General features: G+C 39.4%; 1 protein-coding gene across 4 annotated transcripts in view; it reads right to left on the reverse strand.

Moving 5' to 3' along the window:
• Positions 1–17,596, reverse strand: part of STPG1 (sperm tail PG-rich repeat containing 1) — a 58,911-nt gene that overhangs the window by 36,219 nt on the left and 5,096 nt on the right. For 3 of the 4 annotated variants that reach the window (XM_060205547.1, XM_007522583.3, XM_060205546.1), the window contains exons 2-3: positions 16,728–16,868; positions 8,528–8,646 (exon numbers count right to left, since the gene is read on the reverse strand). In XM_060205547.1, the coding sequence (XP_060061530.1) occupies positions 8,528–8,646; positions 16,728–16,800 (192 nt within the window). In that variant the 5' untranslated portion in view covers positions 16,801–16,868. The remainder of the gene's footprint in view (positions 1–8,527; positions 8,647–16,727; positions 16,869–17,596) is intronic. The other variant, XM_060205549.1, reaches the window with a different exon arrangement.

The following is a 17,596-nucleotide window of genomic DNA, read 5'->3' on the forward strand; positions in this document are numbered from 1 at the left end:
CATTTCTGCTGTTGCAGTTTATTGAGCTTCCATCTGATTTCTCATGCTAGTTACCAGGAGGAAGTCAGTGTTGCCAGAGGTTGGCCAAGTGAGTGGCATAAAATGATAAGGATGCTTCACTGTCCCATGAGTTTACTAGGAGCCATCTTAGTGCCAGGAACTTTTCAAGGGTGGTTCATTTAATCCCCCAGGGTGGGAGGGATTACTGTCCCCATTTTATAGGTGGAGACACTGAGGCATGTGAGGAATTTACCCAGGGCCTACTGCTAGAAGAGCTAGGACCTGAGTTCTATGCTAAGCACATGGTGTATACAAACCTTTGCTGGAGGGAATGGTACTGGATTCACTTAAAAAAAGGTGAAGCCCTGAAACACTGGGTCCATAGTTAGTCAATGATGAAATCTAGATTTGAAAACAGTCAGTCTGACTCCAGAGCTTGCTATTTTCAACCTCTGTTACTTAGGCTCATCCTGTTTTCATCAACCATACTCACTTGGGGCAGAAAAAAAGCATAAGGCACCATTAAGTCTTCCAGAACAACACAATCTAGTCAACAGTGTGTGATTATGGCTTAACACAAGGGATAGGACCATACGACTATTAATAGGTTCTTCTGAACTGAATTTTACTTTAAAACATTTTTTATGATAAAGACCAATCGAGAGTGAGAGGAGGATACCAGAGCACTACTCAGTTCTAGAATCTAGTGGTGTTAGGGGTTGAACTTGGGATCTCTGGGCCCTCGGGCATGAAAGTCTGGTGTATTACTGCTGCAATGTCTCTCCAACCCTAAACTAAATTTTAAATGTACTGAGTGCTTTGAGCTTAGTAGTTCTGTAACTGGTGGAGGAAGGGAATTGGTTTCTGCTTTTTAGGTAGGTGGTACTATCTCCTGGTAAATAAAAAAGGAGTTGACTGCCAGGGAGAGTGAAGCAAGTCCTTCCTGAAGATTGCTACAGAACCAGGTACATGGGCATCCCAAGCCTTCGGAACCCTGGCATGCCGGACCAGGAAGATAGCTCTGTGTCACAATTTTAGCAAGTGGGTGCAAATTGGAGGTCTTCAGGGAAAGAAGGAAAATATTTTTGGAGTTGGGAGGGGACTGTTTGCAGGGTTAGAATGTATTACTGAGTAGTCTCTGTATACCAGATACTGTTCTGAGAGATTTACTTGCACTAACTCATGTAACTCCTACTTGAAAGATGAGAAGGAGGGGTCAGGTGGTGGTACACCTCCTTGAGCACACACATTGCAGTGTGCAAGGATTCGAGTTTAAACCCTTCTTCCCCACCTGCAGGGGGAAAGCTTCATAAGTGATGAAGTGGTGCTGCAAGTGTCTCTCTCACTCCTTCTTCTCTATCTCTCCCTTTCCTCTCAACTTCTCTGTCTCTGTCCAAGGAAAATTTTTTTAAAAATAATGACATTGTAAAAATTAAAGACATTTGCATTTATCTGAGAAGCTAGGGTTGCCACATAAAAAATATAAAACCTCCATTTACCCTACCCCGGTTAAACTTGAGTTTCAGGTAAATAACAGTTATTTTTGTAGATACGTGTCTCATGCTACATTTGAACTATAGTTGTTTGTCACTCATCTAAAACTCTAAATTACCTAGAAATCTTTTATTAGTACTATTATTATTGTTAAATCTGACAACAATATAGGACCTTAATTATGTCTTAATTCTGCCATGGACCAAAGTGTTTTGAGTCCAGATGCAAAATGGATCATCACAACTTGTGCTGGAAGAAGAGTGATCTGTCCATTTGCTCTTAATGCCCAGGAGGAATCCTTCAGGAGGCAATGCAATAGAGCTGGCCAGTGACAGTTGACACAGGAAACTATTAATAATTCACAAATTATTCTAATGTTGGTTTGAAACTGATCACAGTGCAGCACTATTTGTAAGAGTTAAAATTTATAAACAACTCAAGTGTCCACCACAATGACCCTGGGTCCATGCTCCCAGAGGGATAGAGAATGGGAAAGCTATCAGGGGAAGGGGTGGGATATGGAGATTGGGTGGTGGGAATTGTGTGGAGTTGTACTCCTCCTACCCTATGGTTTTGTTAATTTATCCTTTCTTAAATTAAAAAAAAATTTAAATAATAAAAGAAGTTGGTTTCTGGAAGAATCATGTGTTTTTCTATGCAAAAATCCATCATGACTTTTTCTGTCAACCTGAGACACACACACACACACACGCACACGCACACGCACACACACACACACACACGCGCGCACGCCATTACTATTCAGCTATAAGAAACAACGAAATCTTCTCTTTTGCTACAACATGGAGATAATTATACTAAGCAAAATAAGTAATTCCAGAAGGAGAAAGATAAACACTTGATGACCTCACTCATCGATAGGTTCTAAGAAACAAAAGCAAGAAATGAAGCAGGTTGAAATTTTAAAGGATTGTGGTTTTCCAAAGCTGATCCAAAGATTCAGATGGGTGGAATTCTAAGGTTCAAGAGGTCAAGGAGGGTAGGGTATCCAATGTCCTATAGTGGAAGAGGATATTTGTTAGGTTGTGAGTGAAGTGTGGTAATACCCATCTTGGGGATATATGGAATTGTTCCCCTGTGACAATAACCATGTGAATTACCATTTCCTCAATAAAGTGATCTTTAAAAAAAAGGTGGGGGTAGTTTGGACAAGATGAAATTAATGCCACTTATATAAATAAATTATACAGCTTTTATTCTTTTGATGAAAACTTAGATGATATGTTATATTGAATTTCTTTTGCTAGCAAACAACTATGTGAGTCTATACTAGACACTGAGTGGGCTCTATAATCTCATAAAATGCAGAGCTGAATTAGTAAGTATGTCTAGGGATTTTTCTTCCCATACATCTGATCACAGATGATAAGGTAGAGGCAATGAGTATACTACAAGCAAAAAAGCACAACTCTTTATTTTTTTTTTTAAGAATGGAGGAGGGGCTAGGTTGAGCACACATGTCACAGTGCGCAAGGACCCAGGTTAAAGTCCCCAGTCTCCACGTGCAGGAGGGAAGCTTCCCAAGTGGTGAAGTAGTGCTGCCGGTGTTTCTCTATATCTTTTTGAAATTATACCTTTCTTTATTTATTGGACAGCAACAGGCAGAAATTCAGAGGAAGGGGGAGGGAGAGAAACAGAGATAGCTGCAGCATTGCTTCATCACTCACAAAGATTTCCCCCTATAGATGAGGACTGGGGGCTTGAACCCAGGTCCTTGTGCATTGTAGCATGTGCACTTAACCACCTGGCTCCCTGTCTTTCTCCTTCATCCTCTTTATCTCCCTCTTCCAACTCAAATTCTCTCTGACTCTATCAAATAAATGTAAGTAAGTAGGTAAATAAATAAGAGTATGACATAAAGGTCCCAAGGAGCCCCAAAGGAACACAGGAAAACTAGAATGAAGTCTCTTGAGAAGGATGGCTCTTGGTCTTCCAGGTGAAAAGTAGGCATGGTGGAAGCAAGGTCAGCTGAGGGGACAAATATGGGAACCAAGTCTTTGCTTACTGCTGGCCTAAGCAGGTTAGAAATAAAGCAGTCGGGGAGTTGGGCGGTAGTGCAGCGGGTTAAGTGCATGTGGCACAAAGCTCAAGGACCGGTTTAAGGATCCCAGTTCAAGCCCCCAGCTCCCCACCTGCAGGGGAGTCACTTCACAAGCGGTGAAGCAGGTCTGCAGGTGTCTATCTTTCTCTCCCCCTCTCTGTCTTCCCCTCCTCTCTCCATTTATCCCTGTCCTATCCAACAATGACAACATCAATAATAACTACAACAGTAAAAAACAACAAGGGCAACAAAAGGGAAAATAAATTTTAAAAATTAAAAAAAAAGAAATAAAGCAGTCAAACCAGCATTTTCAAAATCTCTGTTAAAAGTCAGTATTGTCATAGTAGGGAAGTAGTGTTGTGATTATGTAGAAAGCCTTTCATGACTAAGGCACCAAAGGTTCCAGGTTTAATCTGCAGCACCACCAAAAGCTAGAATTTAGCAGTCCTCTGGTAAAATAAAATAAAATAAAATAAAATTTGTATTATACAGTATCCATGCTTTTCTTTTACAGAGACATATTTCTTTGATCCAGCAGTTCCTTGAAACCTCAAGTGGAATGTAGACAAAAATCCATCAAATGCATTTTTTTTTCTTTTTTTGCCTCCAGGGTTATCGCTGGGGCTTGGTGCCTGCACTACAAATCCACTGCTCCTGGAGGTCATTTTTTTCCCATTTTGTTGCCCTTGTTGCTGTTGTTATTGTTGCCACTGATGTTGTTGTTGTTGGATAGAACAGAGAGAAATCGAGAGAGGAGGGGAAGAGAAAAATAGACACCTGCAGACCTGCTTCACCGCTTGTGAAGCAACCCCTCTGCAGGTGGGAAGCAGAGGGCTCAAACTGGATTGTTACTACTGTCCTTGTGCTTGGTGCCATGTGCAATTAACCAGCTGTGCTACCACCTGACCCCCCCCCCCCATCAAACTCATATTTAAGTCCAGGACTTGTGCTTAGACCTGAAGAGACAAACATAACTAGTTACATCTCACAAGTGCTAATAATTGGATGGAGGAGATACAGCAAAACTGTAAAAAGTGGAGATGTTTATTCCCATGACTCACTGGGACATGCATGGACTTGAACTGGTACCATTTATTCAATCCACATTTGGGGGACTTGGGGATCTAGAAAGGATAGCAATAACTGTTGCTCAAGGAGTTCCTAGGCAAGTGGAGACCATCATGTCAAGCAGAAGGTAGTCAGGGCCATGATGGGCTATAGCAGTTTAAAAGGGGAGATGCTTATTTCCACCCAGGAAAAAAATGCCAGGAAACAGTCTGGGAAGCAGGCACTGTTCTGCCTGGTTTCATGCCCCTGACCCTGGTTGCTCAGCTACTTAACCCTCTTTGTATCTCAGGGTCATTATCTGAAAAGTGGGGGTAATGATGGGACTGAGCTCACAGGGTTATTATGGGGACTAAATGAGTTAATAAATGCAAAAGGTTTCAAGGGGTGTCTGGCACACTGTCAGTGCCAGCTGACTATTTGCTCCCACCAGGAACATCACTCACACTAAGTCATGCTGACCCTTTAAAAGGGCTACTGATGACTGATAAGAAGTCTAGCTTCTACAGTGGCAGGTGAGGCAGACCATACTGTACTTCAAATATACAGCTGGGGACACATTTGAGGAAGTTATCCCCTTGAAGACAGTGGTCTTTGAAAACTGAAATCCCTTTCATCTAAATGTCCCTGACAAAATATCTCTGATCCTGTGCCTTCTCAAATTAATTACTGAACAATACTAACTTTGTACAATTTCACCACAAATTAAAATACCAGCCTGCTTTCCACTGGGGAGGGTAGATTTACTGTTAGGTTATCTATGAAATTAAAATGTATTTTTCTCGAAAACTATTTTATTGAATAGAGACAGAGAAATCAAGAGGAAAAGGAGAGGCAGAGATACAGAAAGACACCTGCAGCACTGCCTCATCACTTATAAAGCTTTTTCCCTGCAGGTAGGGACTGAGGGCTTGAGCCTGGGGTCTTTGTGCACTGTGATACATGCACTTAACCAGGTGCATGACTACTCAGCACCTAGAATGTATTTTTAAAACATGCCCTTCAAATATTCAGTCTTTGGAGCCCAGAAAGAATTGATGAAGTTTAGAATCATGGAATAAGTAATCCCTGCCAAGCGTTTAGGTAATAAAACACCCTTACTTTTTAAGAAGAGAAAAGGAAGATGCAAAGACAGAGTAGATTCCCTAAGTGGGAGGGAGCAGAGGCCATACTCCAGGGTGATGTGGGGACAGAAATAGGGAATGGGGAGAAAATGTTCATCTCACTAGTACTAGTTGGGGTATGCTCTGTCACAGATTAGGCATGTCTCTTCATGTCAGTCAAGTTGCCAGCATATCTGTAAATAATTGTAAAATGTTCAGGGAAGCAGATTTCATTTCTAGCTGCCAAATTGCCAGCTCAGACACTGAGCTCTGTGGAGGACTCCTGGTAGCCAGCAGATTCCTATATAAAATGTGAACTGGGCATCGAAGCCCTGGGGTTTCCCTGCACAGTCAGACTGGCAAGGTAAGTGTTTCAAAGGGCACCAATTCTCTGTGTTAAAGATGTGCTAAGTGGGTCACAGAACTAGTACAAGAACACAACCACGTTATGAGATCAGGCATAGGGTGTGTATGATTTGTGTTTTAAGAAGGGTGGTGAGGCATTGAAGTTTTAAAACATTTTTAATTTGTATTGCCTCATTCAATTATTGAGTGATGTTAAACAAGATCCTTAACTTCTCAATGTTTACTTCCCTCAGGAAAGAGAGAGAAAGAGAGAGAGAGAATAAGTAAGCATGGAACAACAATTTCTTTCCTATTTTTATAGCTTAAAGGAACCTTGAAAATTACAAATCCCATTTTTATGTTTCAGATGAAGAAACTGGCACCCAGAAAAGTGATTTATCTCAAGATAAGCAGCTAGTAACAGAACAGAACATACGGGACCTGATTTATATGAGTCCCAAGTGTCTTATTTACAAAAGGCATTCCATTGCGTAGATGAAAGTTTTTACACTGTCAAACCATGGTGACCCCATTTGAAAAGCACAGGTCTAATGTCTAAGCTATGTACCTCTCTATTTGATGAAACCTATGATTTTGGCTGGTTGCCATCTTGGTTACTTTAGGAGAATGTTTTCTGAAAAGCAATAGTTTTCAAACATTAATTCAAAAAGTCAGTCCTCTCAGTTTCACAATTGAAGTCTTCAGTCTACATCTCCAGTGCATACTGGAGCCTTCACATGCAGAATGCTCCTCTTTCTCTCTTAAGCTTGGTCTGTTTTACCAAGGCCTTTATAGAAACGTCCTCATTGGCTTTCATAGACAAAATTGATGGCTTTGTGGGTCACAAAGGGAGGTGTGGTACAGTGTGTGGAAAGAGCAGAAGGCTTTGGAGTGAGCTGCCCTGGGTTTGAGGTCTAATTCTTTCAATGTTGATTCAGCAAATATTTATGTAGAGCTTCTTAATGTGCCAAGCCCTGAGTTGTGTGACTTTGGGTGGGTCTTTTCACTATCCTAAGCCTCAGTTTCCTCTTCTCTTAAATTAAGACAATAAATCCTTCCTTTTTAGCATATTCAGAGGATTAGATATGTGGTCTAAAATTATTTCACACTTAGTAGGGCTCCATAAGTGGTGACTTCTATTACTTTCTCTGTAGGCTGGGTTGCAAATACCCTGGAGAAGCATAGTATTTTATCATTAAATTGATAAATGGAAAACCAAGCAGAAAAAAAAAAAAAGAGTTCAAATATAGAGAAAAATGGAGAAAAACTCCTGAGCAAGTGTTTTAAATACTATTTTTAGGAAAAACCTACAGATGATGAAAAGTATGTATCTTTATGTGAACATGTACATATATGCACACCATATTCATTTGATTTGCTTCATTAGAACCTTAAAATACCAGAACTAGAAGAAACCTAACTGTTCTCTAGTATAGCATTCTTGTTTACAAAGAAAGAAACAGGCTAAGAGACAAAAAGAACTGGGGTGTCCTTTAACTCTTTCACATTGTAGTATCGGGACCTAGGCATCTTCCCATACCCTCTCCACAATCTTCAAAATGTGGTAGGATAACAAACAACTACAAAAATTATAGAATTCTACAAAGGTAACTGAGATGATGACTCTTCCAAAAGAAGGTTATTTTTTTTTCAAGGACATGAATAAAGGATGAAGGTTTTTAAATACAACTGTAAGTTATATCCGGGGGCTGCTTCAACCCCCTGCTGAAGAGAGGGTGGAAAGTCAGACCCCTCTCAGGTACCAAGCAGAATTTTTCATATCAGAGAGAGAAAAATAAAAGTGGCAAAAGATATTTGAGTAAGAAGGATAAGAGGGTTGCGATGGACATAGGAAATACAGGACAGTAATAATATATTGATTAAAGAGGGTTAGCCCGCCGAAACAGCTCAATTGGGTGAGCGTTAGAGTGAAGAGGCTTAAATGAACAGGCTCCCCATAAATGTAGCTTTTAATTTATTAGGCTTATTTTTCCTTATTTGAAGGAAGATTTATTTCTACTGAGTAAGCCTGAGGGAGGAAGAACATTTTTATCTCCTACAAGATACCATTTTAATTGTTAATTTTTTTAATTCAATGTAGTATCATAAATCTAGACATGGCTGTTTTTCGTCTGGATTTAACCTTTCCAGCTACTTCTTACAAACTAGTCAATACAACTAGGACAAGGCACTGTGGCTCCTTGGGTGACACTGCCCTCTACTGGTCATAAGAACAACCTCACCAGCCAGACAACCCAAACTAATATATTTATATATTATATATTCATGTAATATTCATGTAAATGGATAATATATTTTTATTATCCTTTTAAATGAATATTATTAATATGTTATTAATAAACATAGTAAATTGGTAAACGTAATAATACATATTAATGTGGTACTAAATGTTAAATAATGTACTATATTTAAGATTTATATATCCTGATGCTCTCACCTTTTTATCATAAAATCTCTTCACTTGACTATTAAATCCTTTTTTCTCTGGTTCTGGAAGTATAAACTTCTGACTTTTACAAGGAATGGAAGATTGTGTTGGATATGCAGCAGTAAAACCTAAACAACAAAAATAAAACAAAAATAACAGAATTGGCAAACACAGAAAACATAGAACTGTGTATTTAATGTTTTATTTCCAATAGAATAGAAGAGAAACTTGTTTTTTGACAGAAGATAATTGTGAGACAGTTTTTTTTTTCCTAAGTATTCCCTAATTTACTTTCTTGCCCTCTTGGTAATTTACTGAGTTTTCTCTCCTTCCAGCTCTTAAATTAGTAAGACTTAATTATATAGCTGAAGCATAGTGTTCCATGGAAGAGGAAGGATATAGCAAGGAAGATAGTCTTGCCAAGCAAGAAGAGAACACAAAAACCATTCTGGAGTAAAATGGAAGAGGAGGCAGGCTGTCTGGCAAGGAGGCAAAGCAAATGTTCACTCATCTGCAAATGAACAAAGCAGAGGTTAAGGATACCCCAGAAAGGTTTTGTCATTGTTGTTGTTGTTGCCCTTTCTTCTTCTTCTTTCTTCTTCTTTCTTCTCCCTCCTCCTCCTCCTCTTCCCCCCTCCTCCTCCTTCTCCTCCTCCTTCTTTTCCTTCTCCTCCTTCTCCTCCTCCTCCTCTTCTCCTTCTCCTTCTCCTCCTCCTCCTCCTTTTTCTCCTCCTTCTTTACCTTCTTCCTTTCCCCCTTCCTCTTTTTTTCTTCTTCCTCTCCACCTTCTCTGTTCTTTCTATCATAGGACTTCACCACTCAGAGCCAACTTTTTCAGACAGACAGAGAGTGAGTGAGAGAGAGAGAGAGACAGACAGAAGAAGAGAAGGATAGATACCGCAGCATCACAGCTTCCTTCAGTGTAGGCTGGAATGGAACCTGTCAAAGCTGGTGCACTATTCCAGTGAACTACCTTGTTCTTATTTGTCAAGCCAGTGTGCAAGACAAAGTTAAGTTTAGGTTTTCTGCTTTTAACAGGCATGGTTAACATTAGGAGGAAATCATTTCTATAAATTAGTTAAAATCTGTAAGTGTCTAGGTGATGTGTAAATGATATACCATCACCCTCACACAGGACCTACATGTGGGAGAACATCGACAGTTGTTAAGTGCCCACATGCAGCATATGTCTGCATTGTAGGCTAGTCACAACTCTAATATGCAAGTATAATAGAGTTGCTCTCCATTTTTCTTTTCTCTTTTTTCTTCAACCTGAAATTAATTTACTTTTTTATTAGTGATTTAATAATGATAGACAAGATTGTGGGTTAAGAGGGGTACAATTCCATTCAATTTCTACCACCAGAGTTCTGTATCCCATCCCTTCCATTGAAAGCTTCCTTATTCTTTATCCCTCTGGAGTATGGACCAGTGATACTTATGGGGTGCAGATGGTGGAACGTCTGGCTTCTGTATCTTTTTACTCTGCTGAACATGAGTGTTGAGAGGTCTGTCTATCCATACTCCCAGACTCTTTCTCTTTCCCAGTTGGGGTAGGGCTCTGGGAGGTGGGGTTCTAGGACACATTGGTGGTCTCCATTTTTCAATTATAGCCTGCTGACAGCTTTTAAGTCTCACCTTCTCTTCCTCCTTCTGCTTGCACATCTGGAAGGCTGATGAGAAGATGTGGGTGTTCCCTCCTCTGTTGCCATCAAACCCATGCCCTCAGTTTAGCCTTTTAACTACAAGAAACTACCTTCTAGCCACTAAATACTTCGAGTACTCTCTAACTACAAGAAAATCCCAAATCAGCCTGCCTTCACAGATTGGGAAATGTTCCCTTTTCTCCCTAAAAGCCTCATTAAGTAAATAATAAACCTTTAGGTGTGTGTGTGTGTGTGTGTGTGTGTGTGTGTGTGTGTGTTTCATCCACTGATATGCAAGCTAGATTGTGTTATAGGGATTCATCTCAACTTTGCAAGATGTCCATAACAGTGAACCAAATTATCCCAGCATCAGGATTCTAGGCCTCAAAAAGAAAATCTGCAGGAGCATATAAAAAGTAGCCAGTTTGAGTACAATAAATGGTACTCAATGTGTTAATAAGTGGGAGAAAGCCTAAGCTTATCAAAGAAGGGACTACAAAAGCTTGAAAAGGTCAAGAGACTAGCTTGCTCAATAATGGCCTTTTTGGTAACTGCCAGGCCACCTCACCACCTGGGGCCCTAGTTAGGGAATCCTTGGATTCCCCATAGATACAATGGGCCTAGACCTCTAATAAACTCCTCTTTCTACCATCACTGGTCACTTCCATCAGGAACATCATTATAAGCCCTGTTATGGACTTCTTCAGGACCATACCCTCACTATGAACTAGCAATGATAGGAATTGCCCCACTCTCCAAAGGGAGGCTGGGTCATCCTACTCTTCCACTCGAGGAAAAATAGGTCTGAAATGAATACAACCTAGAATGTTTCCAGCTATGACCATGGACTGTGAACACAGACTGACAAGGGCTAGGAGGTTTATACAAACTCCTGTGCTAAATATCCTGGGTCAGATCAATGGGGTAAATAGTTAATTGCATTTATATAATTTCTTCAAGTCTGAGAGCTACTCTCTGCCCTGACTCGGCAGCTTCCTAGTGCTATTCTCAACTCTGACACCATCTTCCCAAGCAATACTTTTTGTCTACCTCCATGTTAGCTATCAAGCTCAAGCAAAAATTACTAAAGTCATGGATCCCTAGGAACATACCTAAAATAGACTTCCTACCTTCTTTTCACCCTAAAATTCCTATCTTCGTCTTCTCTATTCCTAATTTTTTTGATTCCTATTTATTAAACATTTTTTCCTGCTTTATATCTTACTGCCTTTCAGCCACCAAGTTGCAGATGCTGTGATTCCAACCTGGCCAATAACCTCACCAATGTGTCCCAGAACCCCACCTCCCCAGAGCCCTGCTCCACTAGGGAAAGATAGAAACAGATTGGGGGTATGGATCAATCTGCCAACACCAATGTCCAGTGGAGAAGCAATTACAGAAGTCAGAACTCCCACCTTCTTCACCCCATAGAGAAGTTTGGTCCATACCCGCAGAAGAGGAGAAATGTTAGGGGAAGATGACCAGAGGGCTCTGAATTTCAATTTTTTCAGGACCCAGAGAGAGAATTAAAAAAAATTTTTTTTTTAATGAAGGACATTCAAAAATAGTAGGTATGGCTGAGAAAGGAAGGGAGTGCCATAGGAAAAAATGGGCAGATAGATGGATAGATAGATAGATAGATAGATAGATAGTTATAGAAATAATAGTAAACCCAAATCTGTGATCTTGGGAGAACTAATGCAGTTTCCAGTGGAAGGAATGGGGACACAGAACTCTGATGATGGAAAAGGTGTGGAATTATACCCCTGTTATGATTTTGTAAATCAATATTAAATTACTAATAAAAATATTCACAGATATTAATATATGGTTTAATTATCCACTTACTCCTTTCTCTCTCACCCACTTAAATAAGCAAATAGCTTTTTTTTTTTTTTTTTACTTTAAAGAGTCTTAAAGGGACATTTATTTAGTAGAAGTAATTGTGGTAGAACTAAGTTTTTTTAAATATCTTATTTGTTGATTAATGAGAAAGATGGGAGGAGAGAGAGAAAGAACCAGACATCACTTTAGTACATGTGCTACTGGGGAATGAACTCAAGACCTCATGCTTGAGAGTCCAGTGCTTTTGCTATGCCACCTCTCAGACCACACAGAACCAAGTTTGTAGAAGAGACACTAAATAAAGTGAAAGTATTAAAAAAATAAATACAAGATAAAGTTTAAGAACAGCTGGAAGAAAAGGTTTATCACTACGTAAAAATGAGAGCAATCTGTCTTCTGTATGTAGTGAGATGATAAGTAGCAAAGCAATATTCCTACTGAGAACTACCCAGAAGGAGATTTTTTAAAAATAAAGAATAAATAATTGAACCTCTATCTCTAGTCAAGAAAAAAAAAACTCTTGTTTCTAGAAGTCAGAAACAAAAACTTCATGATTTATGGGACACAGAGTACATACATACACAGTTTAGCTTCAGAAAGAGGATAAACCAACCTACCTATATAGCAAATACTATTTTGGCTGATACTGACAAAATCTGAAAGCAAGGCTTGTGAAGGCCAAAAAGTTTCTAAGTAAGTTAATTAATTACACAAGAATTTACAAGACTATAGAAGTATAAAGGATCTGAATATATACGTCTGGCTTTCAATAAATACATATTAGGTAGGTAAAGAAGGGGGAAATATACAAGTCAAAATATGGAGAAGTTGAACAGTGAAAGACAACTCAGATACAGATAATTATGAACATTACTAAACACTATAGTAACTGTACTCAATATCCTCAAGAAGATACATAACACTTAAGAACATACACTTAACTTTTTAATAAATTGCCAGCCTCTTTTCCAATGTTGCTGTACCCTATAAATCCATTTTAACTGCATTAATTCTGCTGCTTTATATCCTCATTGACACAAGCAGTCTTTTTTAAATTTCAGCCAGCCTATTAAGTATGTGGTGGTATTTCATTGCGATCTGAATTTTCATTTGCATATTTTTACATTGAGTATATCTTCATGTATATCTTTTGATAAACTGTCTACTTAGTATATAAAGATAAAATGTATATCCCCTTTTGATTCAAAAATATTAGCAAACTAGGAATAGAAGTAAATTTCCTTAATTTGAAAAAAAAAGCATTGATGAAAACCCTAAAACCCTATAGCAAACATGATGCTGAACAATGAAATAATTGAAACATTCTACTGAGCTAGAGAATAAAACTAGAATGACCACTATCACACTTCAGTTAAACTTTAGGAGACTCTAGCCATAAGTCAAGAAAAATGGTTTTTTAAAAAATGTATAGATCAGGGGAGTCGGGTGGTGGCGCAGTGGGTTAAGCGCATGTGGCGCAAATCGCAGGGACCGGCATAAGGATCCCGGTTCCAGCCCCCGGCTCCCCACCTGCAGGGGAGTCGCTTCACGGGCGGTGAAGCAGGTCTGCAGGTGTCTATCTTTCTCTCCCCTCTCTCTCTCTGTCTTCCCCTCCTCTCTCCATTTCTCTCTGTCCTATCCAACAACAAAGCAACGTCAACAATGGCAATAATAACCGCAACGAGGCTGCAACAACTAGGGCAACAAAAAGGGGGGAAAATGGCCTCCAGGAGCGGTGGATTCATGGTGCAGGCACCGAGCCCAGCAATAACCCTGGAGGAAAAAAAAAAAAAAAAAAGTATAGATCAGAAAGGAAGGACAGGAAAGATGTATGGTGGTGAATCACAGGTCTTCCCTGACAGCAATACCAAGTTTGACCCTAATACCACCATTAAGCAGTGTTCTGGTCAAACAAAAGAAATCTGCAGATATTCATAGATGACAAGGTTGCGTATAATAATTTTTAGGATGCAGGATATAGTTTACCCAAAAGAGATGTTCTGCACCATGTACAAAGCTTTGGGTTTGAACTCTAGCACCATACAAGAATACCACAGCAGGAAGTTCCACGGGCAGTGAAACAGTGTTTTGAGTTCTCTTCCCATTCACTCTCTATCTCAATCTAAAATGAAAAGAATAAAAAAAGTCACCCAGGGGAAGTCGGGCTGTAGTACAGCGGGCTAAGCGCAGGTGGCGCAAAGCACAAAGACCGGCATAAGGATTCCGGTTCGAACCCCGGCTCCCCACCTGCAGGGGAGTCGCTTCACAGGCGGTGAAGCAGGTCTGCAGGTGTCTATCTTTCTCTCCTCCTCTCTGTCTTCCCCTCCTCTCTCCATTTCTCTCTGTCCTATCCAACAACAACAACAACAACAATAATAAATACAACAATAAAACAAGGGCAACAAAAGGGAAAAAATAAAAAAATAAAAAAAATAAAAAAGTCACCCAGAGAGCAGTGGCATCACACATGCATGACGCCCTAGCACCACAAAACAATAATAATGATATTTTCAGATAAATAAACCTATAATAACTGAATTTACCAAGATCAATACATAAAATCAATTTATTTTTCTTCTATGCCAACACTGTATATTAAAGTGAAGTTGAAATATTACTATTTATAGCAGCATAAAAGCAAGTTCCTACAATAATATAAAGAAGATATGTGACAAAAGTAGTTTTTGATATGTAGAAAACTATAGGGGGTCAGGTGATGGCACACCTGGTTAAGTGTACACACTACAATGATCAAGGACCCAGATTCAAGCCCCTGGTCTCCACCTGTAGGGGGAAAGCTTCATGAGTGGTGAAGAGAACTGTAGGTGTCTCTCTGTCTCTCTCTCTCTATCCCCCCTCAATTTTTCTCTGTCTCTATCCAATAATTAAAAGTGTAAAAAAAAAAGAAAACTAGAGAACATAGTTGAGAAAAAAATCTAAGACTTAAATAACAAGATATATAATTATTGGACAACTCGGTTTTATAATGATCATCCTTAAATTGGTTTCTAGAACCAATGCAATATAAATGTAAATGACAGATGGGAGTTTATTTAGGACATTAAAAAGCTGATTCTAAAATTTATATGGAAATGCGATGAGACCAAGACTTGACAACATAAGACAAAGTAAGACTATAAGAATTTATACTTACAAACAACAGACTTGTTAAAAGTAATAATTAAGAAAGTGTGTTATTTGAATAAAATAAAGAACACAGGAGCTAGAGGCTAGTAGTTTACAGGACTTGCAAGTCTGAGGCACCAGAGGTCCCAGGTTTTTTTTTTAAATATTTATTTATTATTTATTCCATTTAGTTGCCCTTATTGTTGTAGTTATTCTTGTCGTCATTGTTAGATAGGACAGAGAGAAATGGAGAGAGGAGAAGACAGAGGGGGAGAGAAAGACAGACACCTGCAGACCTGCTTCACTGCAGGTGGTGAGCTGGGGGGGGGAGGGCCTGAACCGGGATCGTTACATGTCCTTTGCGCTTTGCGCCACCTGGGCTACCGCCAGACTCCCAGATCCCAGGTTTTGTCCCCAGTGCCACCATATGCTAGAGTTGAGCAATATTCTAGTCTTTAGATCTCTCTCAAGAAAATAGACCTTTTTAAAAAAGCATGGCTGTTGCTGTTCCAACCCCCCCCCCTTTTTTTTTGTGGTCCATTAGCCTGTAGGATAGTTTTACATCCCTTCACTTTAAGTCTGTGTTTGTCTTGTTGGGTCAGGTGGGATTCTTGTAAGCAGCATATATTTAGGTTGTGTTTTCTGATCTATCCTCCCATTCCGTGCCTTTTAATGGGTGAGTTTAAGCCATTTACATTTATTGATATTATGAATTTAATGTATTGTAGTGCCATTATTCTACAATTTTTTATTTGCTCTGATATATGGCAAGTATTATGGTGATGTTCTTGTTTATAAGAGATCTTTTAGAACCCCTTTCAGGGCAGGCTTGGTGATGGTTGCCTCCTTTAACTGTTGTCTGTCTGAGAAGGTCTTTGTTTTGTTTTGTTTTGTCATTGCTGGGGCCTCACTATTCTGAGTGGTTTTTTAATTATTATTATTATCTTTATTTATTATATAGAGACAGCCAGAAATTGTGAGGGAAGGGGGAGAGAGGGAGAGACACAAAGAGACACTTGCTAAGCTTTCTTCCTGCAGGTGGGGATTAGGGGCTCAAACTTGGGCCTTTGTAGATTGTAATATGTGCACTTAACCAGGCATGCTACCACCTGCCCCCACCTTTTTTTCAAGTAAGGGGACAGAGAAGGAAAAGATAAAAGGGAGAAAAGGAGGGGGAAGAGAGAGGGAGGAGAGAGGTAGGAGAAAGAGATAGAGGGAAGGGGAGAGAGAGATGGGAGACACACACAAGCACTTCCTTCAGTATTATGGGGATGAGACTCAAGCCTTAGTCATGCACATGATAAATCAGGCACACTACCTAAGGGAGTTATTTTGCAAGTTGAGTCTTAGGTTCTTCTGTAAACCTCCTTCCCCCCATCTCCCTTGTCCTCGGTTCCTTATTCCCCAAGTTTCATTTTAATAATAACACTATAAGGAGTATGGACCAACCAAAGCAGTTTCTCTCATGATGACTTTATGGTTATAACCCTGGATTTACAATGTTCCCTGAAATCTACTATTCTATATTAGAAGAAACATAAGTTAGATTTCTCATGCCCCATAAAGACATCTGTTTTTTCAATTCACTAGACCTTTGTATATTTTGCTGGTATTTCTAGAAACTTTTCTGTAAGGAAGTTGGTCTCTTCCTGTAGAGATGTCCATCTTAGTATAGTTCCATGACACAGTCCATTGATCTAATGAAAAACTCTGCTACATGTTCTTCTAAACACCTGAAACAGAAAAATTCAGAATTTGCCGGGATCATTCATACTCTTGTTGATAATAATGATTGGATTCTGTTCTATCTGCAGAATAGACTAAAGAAATTTTGCGAGGAGGCTGGGTGGTGGCACACCCGGTTGACTGCACATGTTACAGTGCACAAGGACATGGGTTCAAGCCCCTACTCCCCACTGGCAGAAGGGAAGTTTCATGAGCAGTGAAATGGTCTGTAGGTATCTATCTTTCTCTGTCCCTATCTACCATCCCCTCCCCTCTCAATTTCTCTCTGTCCTATCAAGTAAAATAGAAAGAAGGGGGGAAAAAAGAAAAAGAAAAAGAAAAAGAAAGAAAAATGGCTGCTGGTAGCAGAGGATTTGTTGTGCTGGCACTGAGTCCAGCAATAACCCTGTTGATAGTAATAATAATTACTCTAAAAGAAATAAAGTGCACGCGAGGGACAGAGAGAGAAAGGAAAGGGAGAAAGAAAGAGAGGAAGAAAGAAAGGAAGAAAGAGAAACCTTGTGAGTAGATGCTGAGATTGATGAAATTCTGTGACTTAAAAATTATAAGCACATTACACTGCATGTAATAGAAACTCTGCAAGTGTTCACTATTGATGCTGCTAACAAACTTGGGTTTTAATTCAGACATGAATCATAAATTTAAGCATGACAGCTAAAACTATAAAACTCCTAAAGAAAACATGAGAAAATATTTATGACTTGAATTAGGTAAG

This window comes from Erinaceus europaeus, chromosome 13, assembly GCF_950295315.1.
Source record: "Erinaceus europaeus chromosome 13, mEriEur2.1, whole genome shotgun sequence".
NCBI lineage: Eukaryota > Metazoa > Chordata > Mammalia > Eulipotyphla > Erinaceidae > Erinaceus > Erinaceus europaeus.